The 23,694-nt window shown below is 29.2% G+C and overlaps 1 protein-coding gene across 1 annotated transcript; it reads right to left on the bottom strand.

Moving 5' to 3' along the window:
* Positions 1-1,275: 1,275 nt before the first annotated feature.
* LOC107449118 (multiple inositol polyphosphate phosphatase 1) lies at positions 1,276-19,554 on the bottom strand. Its single transcript, XM_043055473.3, has 9 exons — positions 19,417-19,554; positions 16,151-16,346; positions 12,742-12,876; positions 11,218-11,328; positions 9,653-9,793; positions 8,217-8,284; positions 6,082-6,199; positions 2,064-2,268; positions 1,276-1,765 (listed from the first exon to the last, which is right to left on the bottom strand). Exons 1-9 carry the CDS (start codon positions 19,516-19,518, stop codon positions 1,399-1,401), a joined length of 1,443 nt encoding a protein of 480 aa, XP_042911407.2. The 5' UTR covers positions 19,519-19,554; the 3' UTR covers positions 1,276-1,398.
* Between the last annotated feature and the right edge of the window lie 4,140 nt (positions 19,555-23,694).

Here is a 23,694-nt window from a genome sequence, read left to right as displayed (position 1 = left end):
GGCAAGGGTTCGAAATCCAGCGTTGGCACAGCAATATTTCCTCAATTCTCTTCAACTAATAAAGAGTTTCCAATGTCATACACTCCCATTTTGCGACTCTGGACTTTCTGAATGCGACACTATCATTCACGCATTGATGGATGCATAACACAAAACGTCTAGTATTTAACATCTCTTATGATAAATTAAAAAACCAGATAAACTAATTAAACTACATTCCACTGTTCATTTGATAAAACATAACTCAACCCCAACCCATCTCCAATCCACATTAACTAATAAAAAGTCTAGCTCCAGAGTTCAGATAAATTTCTTTTTTATGGTTTTTAAACCATGCAATTTGTAAATGGTTAAACCGCATAGTTTTTTATTCGTGATTTTAAACCATACCAGTTGTATACGGTATCGAAACTGTAAAGGTAAAAAAAGTTTTTTAGCTCAAACATTACGCTTAACTGGAGGGACGGACCTTAGTCAGTTATTTTACCGTAATTTTAAAATGGAAATTCTAACAATGTGCTAAAGTGGTAAATATTTGCTATTCTATTTTTATCTACAACAATACATAAAAATATACCGATGATTTGAAATAATAAATTAATAAGAGTTCTCAAGAAAAGAGAGCATATTACCGATCTAATCTTTAAGCTTAAACAAGACAATTAAGTTAAAATTTAGTTCTCAATAAAAAATTTTAGAAGGATTTTATAGTCTAGTATATGGGCGGAAGTTAACATAAATTATTGTAAATTTTCTGCAAAAATTTTAAAAATTATTTTTTTTCAAACAGCGAGGACCAATTTTGAACTTGTTACAGAACAATAAAATGCGATATATCATAATTTTTACAGTAATATTCATTTAATTCGAGTTATTCGGTGATTTTACGGCAATTATTACTGTTCAGTAGCTAATACTCTCTACGGTATAATATTTTACGGTAAATACTGATTTAACAGAAAAATGAATGATGTGAATGTGTATTCAAAGTGCTGGTACTTTATACAGTAATTTAATCCGGAATGTTTTGCAGTGTTGGCTAATTACTTCAAACTTTGGATTAATATGCAATAACCTTTATCATGGAAAAATGTGCTAGATTTTTTTAAGAAACTTTTAAAACTGATACAAAACCAATGATGTTTAATAACTATAATCCATCACAGTATTTCACATTCTTTTGAAAAACACATTTTTTTTAAAAATATTTTAGCTTATTTCCATCTAAACACTTTAATAGTCTCTTCAAAAGAAAGAAAACGCATGGTTGCAAAATGGTTTTTTTTCTTCTATTTATTGAGAATGTAAAACTTGCAAAATATATTTCGTTACGTATCTCAATATCAATACAAATATAATTTAGATTGAAATCTTCAAAAGTTTTAATACACGAGTCAATTATACTCTACAAACATCACATATTTTTTCCAGATCACAGTTTTCGGCTATTGGCTGATATATATCATAAAATTCTTTTAGAGAACATAATTTATCATTTTTACATCCATCAATTCTAACTGGCATTTCATTGTGCAAAGTCATAATCTTTAAATCACCATCACAGTCATAAAGCACAAATACTATGTTTGTGTTGAAGGGTGCAAATGAGCTTGTGCGCCATCTTCTATTACTTTGAGAGCAAAAAGACTTTGCTGTTAATTTTTTATCATTCCTGGAAATTCCTATAGCTGTAAAAAATCTCGACAAAGCTCCGCTATGACTGAATTGTAAAACTATTTTGCTCATTCTGGTTCCCTCATATAATCTAGAAAGCAAGAATAAATTGCATGAATTAATGATTAAACTAAATGAAGTTTGGTGATAAAAAGTGTACTCCATATTCAAAAGAAATTTGTCATAATATGTAAATAAAAATGCATTAAAAACATAATATCTGTCTTTAAATGTGATCCTGAATTACTGTAAAAAGTTTCTGTTAAAAATCAATAATTCTCTAATTTCCCAACAGAAAATTTTAAACAACATTTATACACTCATTTTCTTGGTATATAAAAATTATTAACAATAAAATATAAATAAATAAAAAAAATTCTAATACATACTTAAATAAATCAACGATATATTTTATGATTGGACAAGCTTGCTGATAATTCACCGCATTTCCGTAAGATCTCCGATAATAACCTTCAATATCGTCGCCATATTCCATAACTTTCAAATCGTCACTCGAAAATGCAGCACACCATGCATCACTGGTATTGAGAGCATAACCAAAACTGCATGCCGTGTGCATATGTATCATATCATCTAAAAACATATATAATAAATAGTTATATATAGCCATTTTTCATGCATGTGCATTAAATTTACAGAAAGTAAGTTGGAGAATGATACACAGTGAAAAAATCCGTATTGAACAACGATGTAAAGTACCGGCACATCATACGTTAAATCAATTTTTCCGTAAAATCCATTTTTACCCTAAAATATTATTACGCAATATTGACACCAATATTTATTTAATTAGAGTAATTCAGAAATTTTGCGGTAATTATTACTGCACATGCCTCGTAATATTTTCTGGTAAAAATTATTTTCATGGTATGACGCACCCTGAGTACCGGTACTTTTTACCATAATTAAATCCTTAATCCTTTACAATGTAGGTCAAGTATGCTGTATAAGTAAAAACCTTTCTTTTAGCTGAAAATATTTGGAAAAATATTATCTTTCAAAACTGCTAGCGTATTTTAAAAGAGAGTTGTCTATTTTTCTTCTATTTTTTTTTACTCAAGAAAAATTTGAATCAATCAAAATAAGCAGAGAGATTGGAAAACTTTAAATAAATATGTCGTGAAATTAATACAAATCACGTAGCATCGACTTTATTTAACTATTCATGACTGAATATGTGCAATTGAGTATTTTCTTCTGAATAAAATGAATATTTTTTTAACTTCATTGTTATTTATGTCTTTTATTTTCAACTGCCTATTTTTATCAGTGAAAATTTTGCGCTGGTTAAAAAAAGCATTATTTCTAAGAGGTTTATTTGTTACAGATTTAACTGAAACACAAATCATTTAATCTAAAAGTTTTGTCACACGAAAAATCCAATTACGTCTGCAACTGAGACACGGTGTTCAGTTTTGATACAAATACAATCTAAAATTTTCTGCACTCGAAACAATTTTCCTGCTCATTGACTGGCAAAAAGTGTTCCTAAAAAGTACCTTAAAATATAATTAAATCTATAAAGCTATCATGACTATAAAATTACAAAGTTATGCTCTTGAAATGTATCTTCAGTTTGAGCATTGAGAGAGGATGAGATTTAGGGATTAACCTGTAAAATTCGTTTACCGTTGATTTACCGTTGCGTGTTCGTTGTCCATGTTTACCAGCACTGATTGAGTGCCGGTGAGGAGCGAGGTTATTTGATATCGTCTGGGCTCAAAGATGAGACCTTTGAGACCGTAGCATGGAATTGTAGCATGAGAGAGTACACCTATTGTAGAGAGTACACCTCAGCCAGCGTGAGTCAGAAATCTTCGTATAATGATTAATGCAATATGTACCCCAAATAGTAATAAAAGTAATTTATTCGATGAGACAAAATGTAAAACCCGATTTCTGTTATTAAATATTTTGAAAAAAATGAATTATTAGTTTTATAATTTATTCTAATATTTTTCCTAGAACCGCGGTGGATCAGAGGATAGAGAGCTCACCTCCCAATGAGGTTGCTCGTTGATATGAATTCTGCTCCCGACTCGCACCGACAAAAGTGCTAACGTAAAATATCCTCAGTAACAGACTGATCATGTGTTAGCCATATGCAATCGAACTAACAGTGGAAAATTTCGTGGTTTTAATCAGTATGTAAAGCAAGTGGAGATTTGTTCATAAAAAAAGTCTTTGACGAAGTCTAGTTTGTCCCAATGTTTGATCATAAAGGTATCTTGTACTCTGGGTTGGATTCAAAATTTGCAAGACTACGGAGTTAAACATTAATAGTCGTAAGTTCTAGATTCTGTCTGCTGTTCAACGCCAGTTACATTATGTAAAAGCAGTTTTATTCAACAAGGAAAAGCTAAAAAAATTAATAAAATATATTTAATTTCAAAATTGACCAAACACAGAATTGTTTATAAATTAATTAATTATGTAAAATCTTACCTCAAAACTTTAGATTTAGATGATTAAAAATAAAATAATAATTAGATAATAAACAATTCGAAATTTCGAAACGTGTGCCTTATGTGTATATATATGTATATATATGTATATGTTACGGCCAAAGCCTGAATTCGGCCACATTGCGAATTGGCCGGCCGAATCGCGAAATGGCTAAGAACGATGTAAATTGGCTGGCCAATGACCGATCTTTTCTTGATTTCAAGAATTGGCCGTCCAGATCGCGAAGTGGCATGGGAAGATCAGCCAAAGTTGGAAGAACAATTTTCGACACGCATTATTGGCTCTGTATAACCATAACTTCATTCTTTAAAAATTACTAGGTACCCGCAGCTAATTGTGGTGGGATGTGGATGTTTGAGACAAAGTAAAAAATTAAATTTTCTAAATTTTAATTTAAAAACTTGTCTGTTTTCGTATATTTTTTAATTAGAAAATTTATATTTTAAATTAAAAAAGAAAACAAAAGGGGCAATATTATCAAACTAACATTTTAATAAAACAAATATTTAAAAATTTTGGTCCTACCGTACCACCCGGTATGTGAGAAAACATACCACTGCAATTTTTTTTCCTGTAGAGTAAAATTATTGCAGATTTAAAGTAAAATTATTGGGGAATTGCAGATGCGTTGCCTATCGGTCATTCTTGAATGAGCACGTCGCGCTTTGGCTGGAACATCGTGGCCGCTTCGTGAAGTGGCCGGACCATAACATATATATATATATATATATATATATATATATATATATATATATATATATATATATATATATATATATATATATATATATATATATATATATATATATATATATATTTAAATGGGGCTGTAAATTAATATTGAATTATTTAATGAAAAAAAAAGACTCGTGAATTATGATGGAAAAATGGGATTAAAAACAATAATACCAGTTTGATAGCCAGATACTGTCTTAAAAATATTCAGTTTAATGGTCCCGTTAAATTTGAAGGTCCACCATATTGGCAACAATTACTTGCACTGGGCTATTGACTCAGAGTAAAGAGGTGGCTGCATAAATTAATGGTCAATTCTCTGAAATTCATGAAATTCCTTAAAATGCAGAATGAAAATATTAGGTAGGCAAGGACAGATTGAACAGTAATAGAGGTTGCGCACAAAGAGTAAGGGCTTTCTTGTTACGATTCTATGAGGTCAAACAATGCTCAACCGAACATTTTCAATATCTGCCAACTGATTATTGAAGCCAACAAATGTCTTTAAGGAGAAACGATAGAAATTCAGCGATGTAATGCGAAAAATAAAAAGTTAGGGAAAGGAGGAAATATAGCAATTATTAAAATATTGCGTTAATTTATGTATGCATTCAAAACTAAACAACTTAGTTTACAGAATAAAATTAGGCTCACAAAAAATTTTGAATTCAGTCAACATATTTTATTTTTAAAATTTAACAAACATATTAAATAAATCCTGATCTATATCTTTTGTAGTAATTCGCTCTGCATAAAATAAATAATGTCACATTTTAATACGGCGAAAAAAATATGTATCTTGTACATTTTATTTCTTGTTATAAAATATCCAAAGCAGCTAAAAACGCAAAATTTAGTATATTTTGCACAAAATCCTGAAAACTATGTCTTAACATAAACATTTTAGTTGTGAAATTCTAATCATTGACCAAACATTGATTAGTATCATATTAGAGATAGGAAGATTTTCTTAAACTAAATTTTTGTAATTTATCAAAGATTGAATATTCATGTATAATGATATTGTTCTCAATTATTTAATACTGCAACGTAATAAAAACAACTGATAATTGTATTTTTATTATCTAGATACAAAATAAATGAAAGGAAGGAAAATAAACATAGTGATGAAACAAAATAAGTGTAGAGTAAAGCACACAATAGGATAAAGTGAATTAACTTTACCATTAGTTAGGGTGAATCCAACTCTTTTTGAAACACTTTCAATCGTTTTCTGCATTAACGAACCATTTAGAAATTCCTTGATTTCCTCCAAATCTAATTTTTGGGTATCACACTTATTCTGCAAAGTAAATTTATCTAATTGTTATTCAGCAACATTTACGTAAAGTATTTAAATGTTTTGTTCCGTTAACTTAACTTTCTCTAGCGACAAAATAGTATTGCAATCTATAATATACAGAAAATCTTATGCGTACTCAAAAATCCGAGGTTATTTTCTTTTCTCACGTTGGCAATGAAAAGCTTATACTGTCTGAGATTTTAAGCTGCGCAGAAATGGACAACAAAGGAGAAATGCTCCTTTTTTTTAAAATCGTGTTGTTTTTTTAATTTACTCAGTTTGCATAATTATATAAAGTTATATTTTGATTTTAATGGAGCTTAATAAGCAGGAGCTAGTATGAAACAGCAAATAAAATTTATCTAAATGAATGAATGCAAATAAATTTTAAATGAAACAGCAGAAGTACGGCATCAATATTGATCAGCCCGAGATTACAGTCTTTCTTGAAATTCTTTTATTCTGTCTTAATTGTGCTTGCAGTGAAATTTAAGAACTTTTTCTATATCCCCCTTTTATTCCAGTTACATTGAACGGTCTTGCTCATTGATTCAACTTAAAATGATTTTTTACCCTGAAATACTATCTTCAGTTTTATCTTTTTTCCCTTACCTCATTTTTTGGATTTCATGAGTTTTACAAGTTTGTGAAAGATTAAAGGACTTAAAACTTCTTTTAAAAAAAACTGAAACTTGGAATTATTTAAAATTTAAATTTTCAAGTTCATATAAAATGAAGAAAATTATAAAATTTAAAGATGTTTTAGAAATTTTGTTTTAAATTTTTATTAAAAAAACACCATTTGTTAAAAGCTAGACTAAAATACTTCAGTATCCAATGAGCAAGCTACACGAACTCGTAATGCAAGGGAAAGTCTAAGGAACTGCACTCCCAGGAGTTGCAAATAGGAGTTTTGCAACAGCAATGAGCAAATGGGGATGTCCCCTTTCATAATATAAAACGCTTGTAAGTATGTATGGGGTCACAAAACCAATGAATATTCTTTCCTCGTATTAGTAACAAAAAAAGTGAAGCAGACGGAACAATAAGTTCAAGAGATATGAAAAGATCATACCGATGCTCATGTAAACAAACAGTCTTATTTTTTATTTTCATTATAGTTATTGGTTTACATAAGTTACACAATAATTATTAGCTGTACTTTTATGATGTGCTATACTTTTATGATGTGCTTTTTAGATGATCTATAAATTTTAATGATGTGCTGAAAATATTAATTTTAATGAAACTGCAGAAGGACAAAAGCAATGGAGATTGCCCGAAAAACTGTTATGAGAGAGTTAGTTACATGTAATTCTTTCTAGTGTGAGATATTTTTAATTTTGACACTGTAACTCCAAACTCTAAAGTTTGCATTTGTTGCTGTTGTTGTTGCTACAATGCCACTTTTCTATATCAGCAAGCCCGTTATAGGAAATCATAGCGAATTCATAAGCCAGAGGTTTCGTTTCATGTTTTTCAGTGGCGCCATCTATGGCCAAAAATATGATTTCAGCAACACACACGTTACAGCCCGCTTAACAGGGAGATCTCAATCATTCTCATTCATCTACAGATAGTAATTTTGGCCTGAACCAGGGAATCAATCTCCAATTCAGTACCCAAAGGTATTGATTTGTTATACGAACTTGGAGGACTTTGTGACCCCGATAGATTTAACATGCACCAGTCACCGTTTAATAAAAGGGAAATCTTTGGAAGATGGAATTCGAATTCAGGATCTAACGAACACGAACCCAGCTTCCTACCAACCAGGTTATGTTTGATCTAAAGAAAAATGTTCTTCATTTTTAGAGTAACCAATTTTTAAGTTACGTATGATCAACTTCATCAATAAAACCTAATTTTTTGTCATAAACCTTAAACTTTGCTCTTATTTAGAAAAAAGTTGCTCTCATTTTTATGTTCGTAGTTGTTGTCTTTTTCTCTCATTTTTCTGCCTTTTACTTCGATTTTTATACTTTTTAAATTCTGTAATAGATAAAATGAAACTTACCATCATTTTTTTACACTCTTTATTAAAACTTAGAAGTTTCTGGTTAATCCTCCCTTTCACTTTTTCGTCTGTAATAGAAAGAATTACGCAATAAGTTGAACAAACTCACAAGATCTATATTTAACGTTTTTCAAAATATCACTAGTTGTAAATGTTTATTTTTTATATTATTTGTACCCCTCCAAAATGTAATTCAAGACAAATAGGGAAGTACTATTTTCTTTCTTTGCAGAAAATAAGGAATTTAGACTTACTTAAAGTGGGTAAGAAATTTATTCTAACTGGAAAAATATGTTTTTAACTGTTCTATATAAATATAGCTAGAACCTAATATAGCGAAATATTGATATTACTGAAATAATTCTTAATTATTTTTACAAAAAAAACAATTTATAACATCTTTAAAAGAGTTTATTAATCAATTTAGGTCTTCAAACAAAACTGTTGTATTCCACTTGTTCTTTAGTCCAAGTACTTTTAATCTGTATCATAACTGACTTCGTAAATTGCAAAATATGCTATGTTAAGCATTCTTATGTGTAATCTCAATGCTAATTACTTTTTAATCATGATAATTACTTTTTACACTAATGAGGATTATATTTATCTACTTCTTGAAAGTCTTCGTTCGCTTCAAAAAATACGAAAATGGTAATAAAAATCTTCTTTGAAGCCAATGAAATGTGTAATAATATATATTTACAATGTAAATGCATAATAATGTATATATAAGTATATATTTTTGCTACAGTTTCTTCGAATTATTTATTTAATTAATTTCTGTGAATATCATTAAATAAAGCCTATGAAATTTTAGAATATCATGATATTAATCTAAACTATCTAAATTAATTATTTGAAAAAAGATTCTGAAATATTGCTTGTGAAAAATTTTTTATTGATATTAAGTTGTGGATTTAGGAATAACTCATTACTATTTTACCTTTTTAAACATTAAAAGTGCATTTTACACATATATTTACTAAAGAGAGAGTATAATTATTTAAACAGTAATAAATGTATGAAAGTAGAATAGTTTTCAAATGTTATTTTATTTGCGATTTTTTTCATGAATACAATGATTCTACTGCTATTTACTATTACTTGTAATTAATATTACTACTTTGAATTGCAACTTGCAATGACTACTATTTACAATTACCAGTACTACTTGCAGTTTTACTGTTATTACTCACTATACTATACTTACAATTATTATAATTACTGACTACTAGTTACAATTACTATATTTACGTACTTCCACTTACAATTGTTACTTCGAATTACAGATACTGCTACTTCTTACTAGTATTTTCAAATAGTACTGTTATTTACTACTACTTATAAGTACTAATTTCTACTACTAACAATTACTACTACTTATAAGTACTAATTTCTACTACTAACAATTACTACTACTTAAAACTGTTAGTTACAATCTAGTTCTGTAAACAATCCTCGACTAAAATTTTGGGCAGTATCTCTCGTTCTTTCTTTTTCCGTATATTCGATAATAAATCTTCCTGGAGAGTACTTCATTCCTAAAATCTCAGGAAACCTTTGTCGCAATCGTTCACCTGCAATATAAAAAGTATCAATTATACTTAAAACTTAATTAAAACGTAAGTTAACTAAATGGTTTATTGAAAATTCTAAACAAGATAGCAATTGAAGCTAGTGGGGTAATGCGGCAATTGTTTTCTAAAGGTGCTCTTTAGTACTGTTTCCAGGTAGATACTTTAATTCAAAATTTTGTCTACTATGTAATAACCCAATAGAGGAAATTTTCTTATTGCCTTCTTTAAATCTTGATGATTTAAACTCACGCACATTAAGAAAACGCCCTGCTGAATTATTTAAAATGTGGCTTATCATTAAATCAGCATTTTTAAAGAAAGCGGATGAAAAATCGATTGATTATTTAGATTAATTATTGTTATTCGAAAACCCCGACTTTTCATAAACGTTTTTAAAAATTTTATAAGGAATTATTATATTAATTATTATTATATTAATTATTATTACACCTATCAAGATAAACTTTATGTAAAATGAAAATAATGTCTGGAAAATTAGCCGAGATTATGTAAACTCGATGATTATGAGTTACACGTAATAATTTATTTATTACTTTTCCGTGCAGATCAATAGAGAAGTTTTTTGTTCATTCAACTTTTTTAATTATTTTATTTAATTCTTTTTTATATTCGGATTCATTAAGCCTTAAAAAAAATTGCCCTTTTTTTCTATTTTTGGAAATACATTTCAGAAGCACAACTGTGTACAAAATAAACGCGTAGTTTTAGATAACTATAGAAATGCTAATTCAGTGGCATAGCACTGATCCACATGCCACTCTCGGGGATGCCTGAACTTGCAAATAATAATTAAACATTAAAGAATAAGTGATGATTTCTCAAACAGAATCATTCACGATCTTATTTATAGCAACGGCTATAACGTTGAAACTAGTGCGAAAGAATCATTTTTCAAACATTTTTCGCATACGAGAAAGTTGAAATGTTTAAATGATTTGTCGGATTGGGAACTAAAACTGCTCCTCATAGTCGAGGTTCAAATTTTAGACCCCTAGCACCAACGGTTTTGAAGTTATTAATGATTCAAAATAGTAACAAGGATAGATCAAATACTGAATAAACAAACTAGAAAAGTTGAAAAAAATCGACATGTGTTCAATCTTTAAAATGATATAATATAGAAATAAAAGTTTTTTTTTTAGTTTTAAAATAATAGGAGACTTTACTTTTGGGATTCCTCTCACAGCTAAAATTTAAACATAATTATAATCCCTGAAAATGGCTTGGATATTGCAAAAAAATAAACATATCGCTCCACACTCAAGACGATGATTATTTTTAGCGTAAAGAAACAGCATGTCTGAGAATTAATTTTTTTTTCTACATTAAAATTAGTTTTGTTTTTCTGTAACTTTGTTATTTGCAAATTTAAAAACTACATATTTTTGAAATAAAAATATTACCAAGTTCTTCTGCTTCTGCTGCACCTGTTGCAGAAAGTCTTTTTTCGTCTTCCACGGCCAGTGTAGGTAACCAGTCCATTAATTTGTTAATGTCATCTTCGCACATTTTAGCTGATAAAATAAAAAGTAAATAGACACAGTAATTCTTAACGTTAATAAATAACGCTTTAATAATGTTAATAAATAACGCTTAAAATATATTTATAAATTTCACCACAAACAACGAGAAAAAAACCTTCGAGAACCAACTTCCCTTTCTTTTGAAACATTATATATTAATTTTGTGTGTTAGTTTACTAGTTTTGAATTTTCAATGCATTGAATGTAAAGTTAAAAAAAATGCGTGTCATAATTATTTATATGGATATTACATTTTCATGGTAATGAAACCAATAGGTGTTGTGGTGTTATAAACTGATTTTGACGAAAAAAAACTAGAAAGTATCTCTGGGGTGTTTCTGTGTCGTTGGACACGTTTTTACCTACAGAAGACAAATCTTCCTCAGAAATAAGAAACTAAGTAAATATTACTTGTTTAACTAAGTAAATATTACTTGTTTATCAAATACTTTTGGATCAAATTTCAATTTTTTTTCTAATGATAATTTAAATGTTTTAAAATTTCATTTTTTCTTCGTGATACTCAGAAAGTTATATGATTATTTCTGACTTTCATAGTCTGTACACTATACTAAGTAGCACAAAATTATAATGCAAAATCTTAATAGCATCAACATTTTCACCATTGCAAATGTAATGGTTACCAGTTTGTGCAGAAGGCAGTCAAGAAACTAAGCACAGCAGTATTCCTATTAGTATATTAACCCACTACCACTTTAACAAATGGGAGAAATTGGGAGAATGTTTCTCCCTAATGGACTATTTTCCTATCTAATCATGGAAAAACCGGTTTTGGTCTGCGTAAAAAACTGCTGGCTAAAATACGACATTTTACTTGTAGAACCGTCAATGGGTTAGGTATCCATACTGCTGGAAATTCCGGAACAAAATACGGCATAAGTATCGGCATTCAGTGTGCCGGTATTTTTTACCGTAAAATCTAATTTTACCGAAACATGTCATGGAACAAAAAATCTGATATACCGTAATTTTTACAGTAATAATTACAGTAAAATCACTAAATCATTCGAATAAAATCATTATTACAGTAAAAATTACGGTATAATTATTATGTCGTAAAACGGATTTTACGGATGATACGCCCAAAGTACCTGTACTTTATGCTGTAATTTGATCCGGAATTTTTTACAATGTATATTTACAGCACACCACAATTGCTTAAATATATTAGAGTAGAACAAGTGCCATAATAATCGAAGTACCTTCTGTTGTAGTAGAACATTTTAAAATGCTATAAACTCCAGCAAACAAAAAGATGGTTTTTATTCTAATGCCATTACAAATGTTGATGAAATTTTTACCAAACTCTCCTCCAAAGAAATTTTTAATTATATAATTATTTTCTAAACTAAATAAATATTTCATTTAAACTCACAAGTATACCTTGGCCATTTCGATAAGAAGTAATGATTTTTTCTTTCAAAATTGGCAAACGCTCATTAATGTACTCAATGTATTCCTTCCCTGGATATCTTGTAGCGTGTCTATTCAGTAAGTAAAATACTTTCGGGGTGCAACCTAGAACAAAAAAATAAATTAGCTCTTTACGTATTTGAAATTGTACTATCAGCATCTTTATGGCATCAAATATGTGTAAAGAGACTATGAAATAACCCCATAACTTTAAACAGGTTCTTACAAACTCAGTTTTGTAAGTTTCTACATAATGATATCAGGTATATTTATAATCAGCCTAATTAATGATTATGTTGATATTTTAGTAAATATTTTAAAACACGTATTACTGCTAAAGCCTTGGATACGTAGCGTAAGCAGCGACACGCCGCCGTTTTGGTAACTGCAACTCTTTTGTGACCGCAACTCTCAACATAGAAATACGGAGTTTCCATTCTTAAACGTTACTTTTTATTGATTAATATTTTTATATTCTTGAAGACAACTTAAATACTTACTATTTATTCCTTTAATTATTTTCTCTGAAATTGTATACTTCACTTTTATTCCATTCAGGGAAAATAATACCTTATCTATATGTTCAAACTTTATCTCTTCGTATTTAAAAATCTGCTACAACTACACTATTAATAAAACAAAAGACGATGCCAATAAAATTTTATATTTTACTAACGAGTACTAATGTTAATAACATATCTTTAAAGAGGAAAATACTTGCTATAATCATTGGTTTATTGAAATAGACACATTATTCTTTTATAAAATAAGACAAAAACAAATCAAATCAATTATGGTTTGTTCAATTATTAATAGATATTTCTTCGAAAAATCTTATTCAAATTCTGATTATTAAATATAAAAAACTCATTTTGAACAGTTCCAAAGTTTTACAGTGATGTATGAAATATTTAAAATAACAAAAAATTAAGCAACTAAGAATTCAAATAGGAATTAGATCACCTTATTAAAACGTAGAATTTTTGAATTTATTCAGTTGAAAAATGTTTTATATGTAACACTAGTTTACTTTTAATTCTAGAAACAAAAACACTCAAATATTTAAATGCAATTAAAATCTATTTTTAAATATTTCTAATGAAACAAAATTATTTAAGTTAAAAACAATATTTGTAATCTATTTTCATTTCTTTCAGGTAAATATATTTAATGCATTTGAATTTGTTAAACCTCTAATTTGAAAATAAAAGACGAAACATATTTGCTCCTCATAGTTAATAAAGGATATCATGAAAAATTTTAAACAAATGAATAAATACATAAATTTGAAACTTTCCTCTCATAATCTTCTGAATACGTTTAGATTCCATTTATTATTGCCAATTTTATGCAGCCATACTTCCGCCGTTTTTTATGGTGCTCTCCAACAAGTAAACCTTATAAATTAAAGCCTAAATTTGACTTATTAGAACACCCAAATGCGTAACAACCGGAGATTATTAATTTCAAAGTGAAAACAAAGTAAAAAGAAAACAATGACTATAGAAATAACAGGTTGGGTGCGATGATCCTTCGCCGTTCAGACTAATCACCAATATGGCGACTGTTTACCCATGTGATAGGTGGAAGCAAATCAAAATCGAAAGTGACTCAAAGGTCGTGGAAAAAAGAATGATGCTACTTAAGTTAACTAATCTAGAGCTTCAATTGCTGCATCTTTCAATTTAAATTTGCGAAAAAAAAATTTAAAAAAAAGCTTGTTGAAAATATTTGTTTTAAAACCAATGCGAAGGAAACGTCTTGAACTCTCACCTTCTGAAAATCACCAAGCAATCAAAAGTTGCAAAAATTCACGCTATTGACCATTTATGGCCATTTATAAGAGATCTAGATGGTTTTGATGTCATCGAGAGAACATAAATGATATTTACCAATTTTAATCAAAATTATCTAAAATCTTCAAAATTTTACATGGTAACAGATATTAACTATACCGACCATTTCGTTTTCATATGTTTCAATAAATTTTATCTCCGTAACATTTAAACCTAGACAAAAAAAAACCATTTAAGATGTCGCCGATATTTTCCCATGGTTTTTTTTTATTATTATTATTCTATAAATTATTATTTTACAAATTCATCCTCAGATAAGGAATAAAATCAATTTTGTCCTTAACGTGGAAAAGTTCTGCAGTCCAGCAGTTTCTGACTTTAGAGAGGAGCACGAAAACTACCGCCTTGTCTGATAAAGGGTGACATTTTACAATATGCGTATATTTGAGACAATTATGAAGATATAAATTAATTTCAATACTAGATTTCTTTTCAAATATTTTTAATTTAATTTTTAAGTAAAACCCAATTATTTTGTCCATTGCTCCTTGAAAAGTATCAACTTATGGCAGCACCTCTACTTATCTATAGATTATTATTCATTTGATAGAACAATTTTTAATACCGGTTTTAATAAATGTTTAATGTAAAAACTTTTACTACTTTAATTGGTAGTTCTTATTTTTATTTTAAGAGTGAGCTGATTGAGAGATAAAGGTTTACCCAATATTGCTTTCTATCAACAACACTGACTTTATTTTTGACAAAAATTTAAAACTTTACAGAAATAAAAGTATTTAAACAGTTTTTTTATTTTTGAAAACCCTAAAAATAGAGAAATCACCACTATTCGATATCATAGCAGTATTTATAGGACTGAGATACTTATTACCACAGAAACTACTATTTATTAACACAATGTCAACAGTTAATTTTTATCTTAGGATATAATATATTATATATATATATATATATATATATATATATATATATATACACTCATGGACAAAAAAAATTAGCACACCAAGAAGGAGTCGTCAAAATGAACCGAAATTTTACATACGTAATGACTACTTTGATATAAATAAATGATTAGAAAATCAAAGAAAAACGATAATCCTCGATTTTCTAATCATTTAATTATATCAAAGTAGTCATTACGTATGTAAAATTTCGGTTCATTTTGACGACTCCTTCTTGGTGCGCTAATTTTTTTGTATATATTACCACAATTAATTAAAGATCACTGCTAATACTAATAGTTCGTTACTTTTTTAATTGACCTTCCAAAACGGAATAGTATTAAACAAATTTTTAAAAAAGTTATATTCGATCTTCAAATTAAACCAGATGAAAAAAATTTAAATTGTATAAGAAAAAATGTGAAATGGCTTTAACTGAAATCATAAATATTTTAGTTAATGAAATAAATAATTATAACAAATAAAATAAATTATCCTTAATGTTAGACATAATAATATTAACTAAATTATCATTTAGCTGCTGAGTTGTCATTCAATCATTTTACTTGATAAACAGGATTTTTGATCATGGATTTAAATCTAAATAAAATTTTAACTAACCTTTTAAGTCATATGTTTTTGTATAATCCTTATGTACTGCAGGATATGCTGTTTTTGAACCATAATTCCTGTATGGATTAGGATCAGATGAATGGCAGGTAAGTCCTCCATCTAAATTCACACAATTATAAAGGGGTGATGGATTTGATTCAGAACAATGTAATTTCAGAAGTATAATAAATATTGAGGAAAGTACCTAAATAAAAAAAATATTCATCGTTACGTCTAAAAAATAAATTAAAAATTTTGAACATAATTTAAGAATAATTTATATTATCTTATATAAAATGAAAGAAAACACAGGAAATAAATAGAAACTAAAATATTTAAAACGAATTTCAATTTACTTTTCAAAATGTACTTTTGTTTTTATTAACATACGACATTTTTAAAAGAGTTAACTTCTAAACATTTTATGGAATCAAAATATCACAAATAATCAAACAATTGCGGATAATTTAGTAAAGTCAATAAGAAATAATTCAATAAAAGGATAAACTCAACAGTCTAAATAGAAGTTGGGTTTTTTGTGTCAGTGTGGAGCTGAAACCGTTTGGGCAAGTATTGAAATTTTGCCACGCTTTGAAGAAGAAGCGCGTTGCTTTTTTGCATACTCTACTTATAAACTGAAAAGCCTTTATACATTTTTCTGAGGTTTCATCAAAACTGAGTTAAATATCCTAAACCTGTTAGTAACGACATCGGTTTTTAACCTCAAGATGATATCCACCCTCCAATGCTTTTTTCCATGACGTTATACAGCACTGCTAATTAAAAACGCAGCAGAAGTTTCATTACTTTAGCATGGGCTGTCTGTTAAATGATGATTTCTAATTATATATTTTAAACAAATCAGTATAATTCGGTTAATTAAGCACCAATTTCACCAACTACTTTTTTTTCTTTTCTTTTTGGCTATATCAGGGGTAGGTAGTACTTGAACAAACAATTCATTATTTAAGCCTTTTAATTATTAAATAAGATCAGCTAAGCTTAAAATCAAAAAATTTCTTAAGCACTTCCCTTTTTATAAAATGAATAATTCAATAAAAAATATTGCAAGTTACTTAATTTTGCCATAACTGTACAATAAAGCAGGGGAAATTAATACGTTTGAATTTTTCTTATCATTGTGGAACCCACACTTCCTGAAGCTAGAATGGTTTCACCCCTTCCAAAAAAACTACCCACACTTCCTGAAGGAAAAAAACGTTTCTTAGACGTATTCCCAAGAAATGGTAATCTTTTAATCTAAATATAGTTCTTTTGTAGGAAATAAATTTTTAATGATGCTAATAGAATTTGGTTCTGAATAATGGAGAAAGAAAGAGATTTTAGGCAATGAATTAATGTAAAAAAGCTCATTGAAGATTTAAAAAATACGGTTGTATGACGTAAGCTGAATGGAAAATACCAGCTTTTTTCAATGTGTCAACGGCACTTGTTAGGCTTGTTGCAGTTACCCTTTTAAACTCATTGCAAGGTGACTTCGGCATATAACCGCATTTAACATTAAAGCTTATATGAGTGTTTTAGTAGAATCTCGTAAAATCTCATCGTTACTTGGTTTTATTTCAATTGGACCTCTTGTATTAGTTCTAGGTAATAACCGTTGAAGAGTTTATATTTTAAGACATAAGTCTTTTTTTCTTTCTTTTTTTTGTAATCTAAAGAGTGATTATAAAATAATGGGATACCTGCAAGAAATGTAGTGTATGTATCTCGATCCTGATTGGTTGTAGAAACGTGGCATTTGTTTACGTTAGCAACTGTTCCTTCCATTCGATTTTGAGTATGCAAAGTGTCAATTCTCTTAAGTGAGACATACTATATTCTTTTACAAAGATTATTTCACAAAGATTTCAATTCTTTCACTTCATATTACCAATTTAACACAAAGATGGGCACGAAACCACGTAGAACAAAAATAAAATAATTATGCATCGAAGTTGCCAGGCACACAAAACAAAAATATAACTCGGTTACTTTAAAATACATAAACAAATAATGCGTGGACATGAAAGAATTATATTTCAACAAATTCGATATGCTATATGGCACTGTATTTAATTAACTTCACTTTAAATAACAATTCAACTTACAAGAAAAACCTAGCTCAACTTTATCACGCTATTTTGATTACAAGCGATTACCTGGCACTTACGTCACAGGTCACACGTGTGGGTACATGTGGTCTTCTTCTTCTTGAAGTGCAAGTACCCAATTATCCAATGATGAGTTGATTATCTAATGATAGATTTAATTGCTCCTCTGTGTTTTCCATAAATTCGATACATCAGCATGAAATTGCACTTCTCGAAATACTTGCGAAATATTTGCCACAATATAGTTTTTAAAGTCGACAGGACTGTGCAATGGTCTGAGAGCTGACCTGACATCAGAAAGGTCCTGAGTTCAAATCCTGGACAAGGCATGGATGTTCCTTCATTCCCTGCACTATCTGTCCTTATTGTGAGAGAAACGTTGGCCCACCTAATATGGTGTCCTTGAAAGAGTTGCCAACAAATATGCCCTACTGATACCTGAATAACGAGTGTCAATTATACAGTTTATTATGTAGTTTAATTATATAGTTGCAGTTAGAGTGCATATTATATAATTTAAAAATATATAGTTTTTAGGATTGATCCAATAACCCAATCAGAACAACTCATTGCAAACAGCTAGCAATCTTTATTTAATTTGACCATGAATTCTGTAATAACTAAATATACAATTACTTATTAATGTGGCTAATTAACATTTATATAACACAATTATAAATATTATGAGTAGCAACTAAAACATTGTGTGCGTCTCACTGATAGCCATGATTTTTTATATTGAAAAATTAAAATTACGAAATCATCTTCTACAGGAACTTTTTTTAAACTTTATTTTATTAATATTCAAGACGGCGTAGTCAGAAGTAAATTTGTAAACTAAGCAGCCGTTAAGGAAACCGAACAGCCAGAAGGTAGCGTCTGATGTCAATAACTACAAAACAATAAATGTTATCAAACAAACAAGCCGCCCATCACGGAGGAATCACATAAGGAAAGTAAATCAACATTCCTGTACTACTGAAACTAATTTTCCCATACAATTTCAGATTATCATTAAATTAAAAATTATATTATATACTAACTATCAGAAAATTTATTAGATTATCTAATAAAAATTAGAGCTTAGACTAAGTAGCCACTAATAAGTATGAAAATGCTTTTAAAGTTTCTAATCCTGCCATAAATATTAAGTCATATTACCTGCCATCCGAATTTTGATTTTATACTCATCTTCCTCTTTTGAGTGAAAACGTTAATCACAGTTGATGTATTGAATAAATATGAGATTGATAAGGAAAGCATCACCTCTACCAATAATTTTTGAAATGTGAGAATATTTTCACCTGGTGTAATACTTATCACTGTTTTCGAAACGTGATCTTTCTTTCACATTATAAAATTATGTCATATTACGTAAATGTAACAATTGTTTGAAAATGGGAGAAAGTTATTCGTAAACACATGGATTGTGCAGATTAAAAAATATATTTTGTTTTTTAATTAATATGTCCGATAACGTATTATAACAATGTTTAATTAGAAACATGTAAATTTTATTACCGTATTACTGGTTCGCTTTCGCAAAAAAAGCATAATTTTATGGTCAAAGTATTTAGAATATTGTCTGTCCTTTTTTAACTTATAAATATTTCATATTTGTTTCATTTTTCTAAAAATTTGCTATTTTCCTTCAAATTAAAATTTCTATCGAAATATGTTATTAAATAAAAAGCAATATAATATTGTAGTTAAACAAATAAATCGAGAGGAAAAATAACTTTGACTATATTTGAAATCAAATATTTTTATTGTGTATCTGTCTGGCGTCAACTTACTTTTTGGGGCTAAGCTCCTTTTGATTTAATGTAATCCGTTAATTTTCCTTATTCCGCTTAAATCAAAACAAGCGCATGCTTGCTATGCTCTGTCAGTGCATGAGCGCATAAATGTTTTAATTATATTTCTTATTAAAATAAAATTTTGTTATCATTTATACAGTTCATTATTATGAATTAAATGATTCATTTTCTTAGAGAAAATTATGACTCAGATATAACTGGATTTTGTCAATCTCACATTGAACGATATTATGCCTCTTGGATTGCAAAAGGTTTTTTTTTTAAACAATAAAATTTTGCTCTAGAACGCAGATTTATAAATACACTCAAGAACTAATGAAATTCAAACTACCAGCACATTCCTTTACTAATTTTCGTACAGCACAGAAGGTGCCAACGTTTTCCCCTGACTTAATCATTCAAATCTGAAAGACAGAGGTTTGTGCTTATGATTTAACATCCCTGAAAATTGTCTGATGCATGGAATGGTACTAAATATCAGTAGGTCTGTTGCTGTTAGTTTTGCATTGAGACCAGAAGCGGCAAATTTGTAAAAATGGGTATTTTTATAATTATTCGAAAGTTTAGTTTTGTTAATTTTAAAAATTTAGTATTATATGTGCCCAAGTTACCGGGTATCACAATGACCAACTATTTGAAAAAATCAATTAAAGACAAATGGAAAATGTCAGATATTTTTAGTTTGCTGTTTTTGCTTAGGGATTTATTTTTAATAAGTCTTAATATCAATTTCAAAGTTCATCTAGAGATCGCGCTGCTGACAGAACAAACTATAAAACAATATTTTAGTTTGCATGTTGCACCATTCTGTTGTTTTATTTTCCTCAAGATGCAACAGGAAGAGCTTCAAGCAATGGTTCTTTTACAAACATTGTCTTATAATTTTTCTCAATCAGCATCACCATTTTAGAAAAAAATTGGAACTCAGTGAGATTAAATTATATGGTTTTCTCAGTAGAACGCGTTTAACCTTGCATTTCTATTTCCTTCTATTTTTTATTTATTGTATTTTTTCCAAATCATGTGTTGATTTCAAATTACTCGCTATTTCTTTTTTTTTAAAGGCAGGCGATGAACTTTCATTGCTAGGAAGTGTTATTCATTTACGTTACCCAGTGGGCACTTGTGAATCTAAATGAAGGCGAGCAACATTACCCACGCCACAGAGCCACAAATACCCGTTTATAGGGTGGGCCACATTCGCACATCACACAGCAGAGAACAACACACAGAGAGGGAATGTCCTGAGCTGGATTCAAACCAGCAGCCACTGGCTTCACAGTCAAGCACACTAACTGCTCGGTCACCTGGCCAGCACCCGGTATTTCTAGGCCCCTGTTTTGGGCAAATGTGTTTTAAAAGCTATTTAGCCATTTAGGAATTGAAAAAGTCAAACTTATTTACAAAAATTTCTCAAAATTAAGAAAAAGAGCATAAAATTCGAGAAGTATTATTAAAAAAACAAAACTAAATGAGTAGTCCTTTGTATATTTCTTTCCTTTTATGGGAATTCTGTTACATTAAAATAATGGTTTGACAAGTTTTTTAATTGGTTGTACTCAATTATTTCAAGAAAAAAAATTCTCAGAACTTCTTAAACCATCTTGAAAATGTATTTATCATTTATAATAACTAAAAAAAGTCCTAAAAGACAAAAATCATATTCTTTCATAGCAAGAAAACAGATTTCTCTTTTGGGATTACTACTCATCAATTTTATTAGAAACATCCTTCACATCTTACTTCTACTGTTCGCAAAAGGTCAACGGAAGTACTAATTTGATAAATAATTCATTAATTAGCACTGTGGGGATATATTCTGTGGTTAAAGTGTTATTTTAGTTTTTGCTCATGGTATAAATAAATAACCAAAACACGAAAATTAAAAAAAACATGTTACGTGATTCAGGCATATATTCTGAAAGCTAAACTCATTTATAAGATAGATTAATTAATAAGATAGATTAATTAATAAGATAAACTAATTCCTTATGTAAAAAAAAACTCATTAATAAGGTAGCTTTAATAGTGCCATTTGCAAAAAAAGTCTTAGTAAAGTGGCTCATTTTTTTAACACCGTAAACGTCTGAGTTTATTACTTTATCATTTGACTGTTATTTTTCCTTTTATCATTATATAATTAAAAAAACAACTCCTATGAATAGTTAAAATCAAACTGTTCTGAAACGTTAAGTCATTTATTTGTTTTGCTTTACCTTTTGTTATAGTATATTGCATTTGGAAACTTTCATCTGTTTTTATTATAAAAAGTTTGAATTTGGCTCTTCTCTCCAACCTCAGCAATGGCTGGGAGGGTGGAAACCAGTTTCAAGAATTTTTGCTAGGTGTCCCTAAATTTTGTTTTTTCCTTTACGCACAGGGACCACACCAAACCATGGAGGCCTGGTTTGCATTATGTCTACGGAAGCTGCTCTTCTTCCCCTATGTATGATCTTTGCTAAAAGTGCCAAGTTGTTCTCTTGCAGTGAATGTCGTTCCATTGTGGTATGCCTGAAAATAATAGTTGTCCCAAAATATGCAGAAGATTAGAATTAAATAGATAAATAATTTGAATGAAACAGTTTTTTTCCTCATTTATATAGATTTTTATTCAAACATAAAGTACATAGGATATGGTTATGTATTGAATCGGAAAAATTGAGCTTATCAGGAAAATTATTTCCACGGCTTTTCTGTCATATGCACACTCATTTATTAAAATATTCCATGACAATTTTTCATAAAGTTGGCTAAATTTCGTAGATGCTACGTTGAATTTTTACCTTCAATGCACGGTTTGGACGTGGGAATTTGTTGACATACAATTATGACTCCAATTAAACTCTTCTCAATAGCTTATGATCGGGAAATGTCGCATGTAGTAATTGGATTGTTTCATGGATTTTCAACAATGAAAACACGTTGTTCTTAATTTTAGTGCTGTATTTTTACAAACCCTAAACTGTCAGCTGTGTAACTTTTTTTTTTGGTCGCCTGCACTAAATAATCAGTTTTCTATTTAATTAATGCCTTGCTTTAATTTTGAGACACTCTTTAGATAAGTTAACCAAAAATGGGTGTACCATCTAGCAAACTCCTTTTCCGGTAGTTTGGTATGGATCTGCTGCCTCAAGAATCAATTTGGCAGAAAGAGATATACATATATCCAAGCTAAAACAAAGATTAGGTAGAAACCTCTGGAGTAACACTTTCCTTATACTTCCGAACCATCATAGTTACAGAGCGGTCATTGCTTTTGTATTACACGATTGTTTTCGTGATCAAGATTATCGACTTCAGATTGCCAACAGCCCTGCTTGCCCTCAACGTTGCGACTACAAGGACTGTGGGTAACATCCCTCACTTCCCGGGAATAGAAGAAAGGATCTATCTACTCCCCATTATTGGGCGGCTCTTATGATAAGCGAAAGAACCAGATAAACTAATTAAACTGCATTCCACTGTTAATTTGATAAAACCCAACTCAACCACAACCTATCTCCAATCCACATTGACTAACAAAGTGCCTTGCTCCAGAGTTCAGATAAATGTCGTTCTTTATGGTTTTTAAACCATGCAATTTGTAAATGGTTAAAAAACCGTATAGTTTTCAATTCAT

This window comes from Parasteatoda tepidariorum, chromosome 8, assembly GCF_982258835.1.
Source record: "Parasteatoda tepidariorum strain Cologne lab strain chromosome 8, Ptep-v5.0, whole genome shotgun sequence".
In the NCBI taxonomy this organism is placed as follows: Eukaryota; Metazoa; Arthropoda; class Arachnida; order Araneae; family Theridiidae; genus Parasteatoda; species Parasteatoda tepidariorum.
This window is presented reverse-complemented; position numbering and strand designations above follow the sequence as displayed.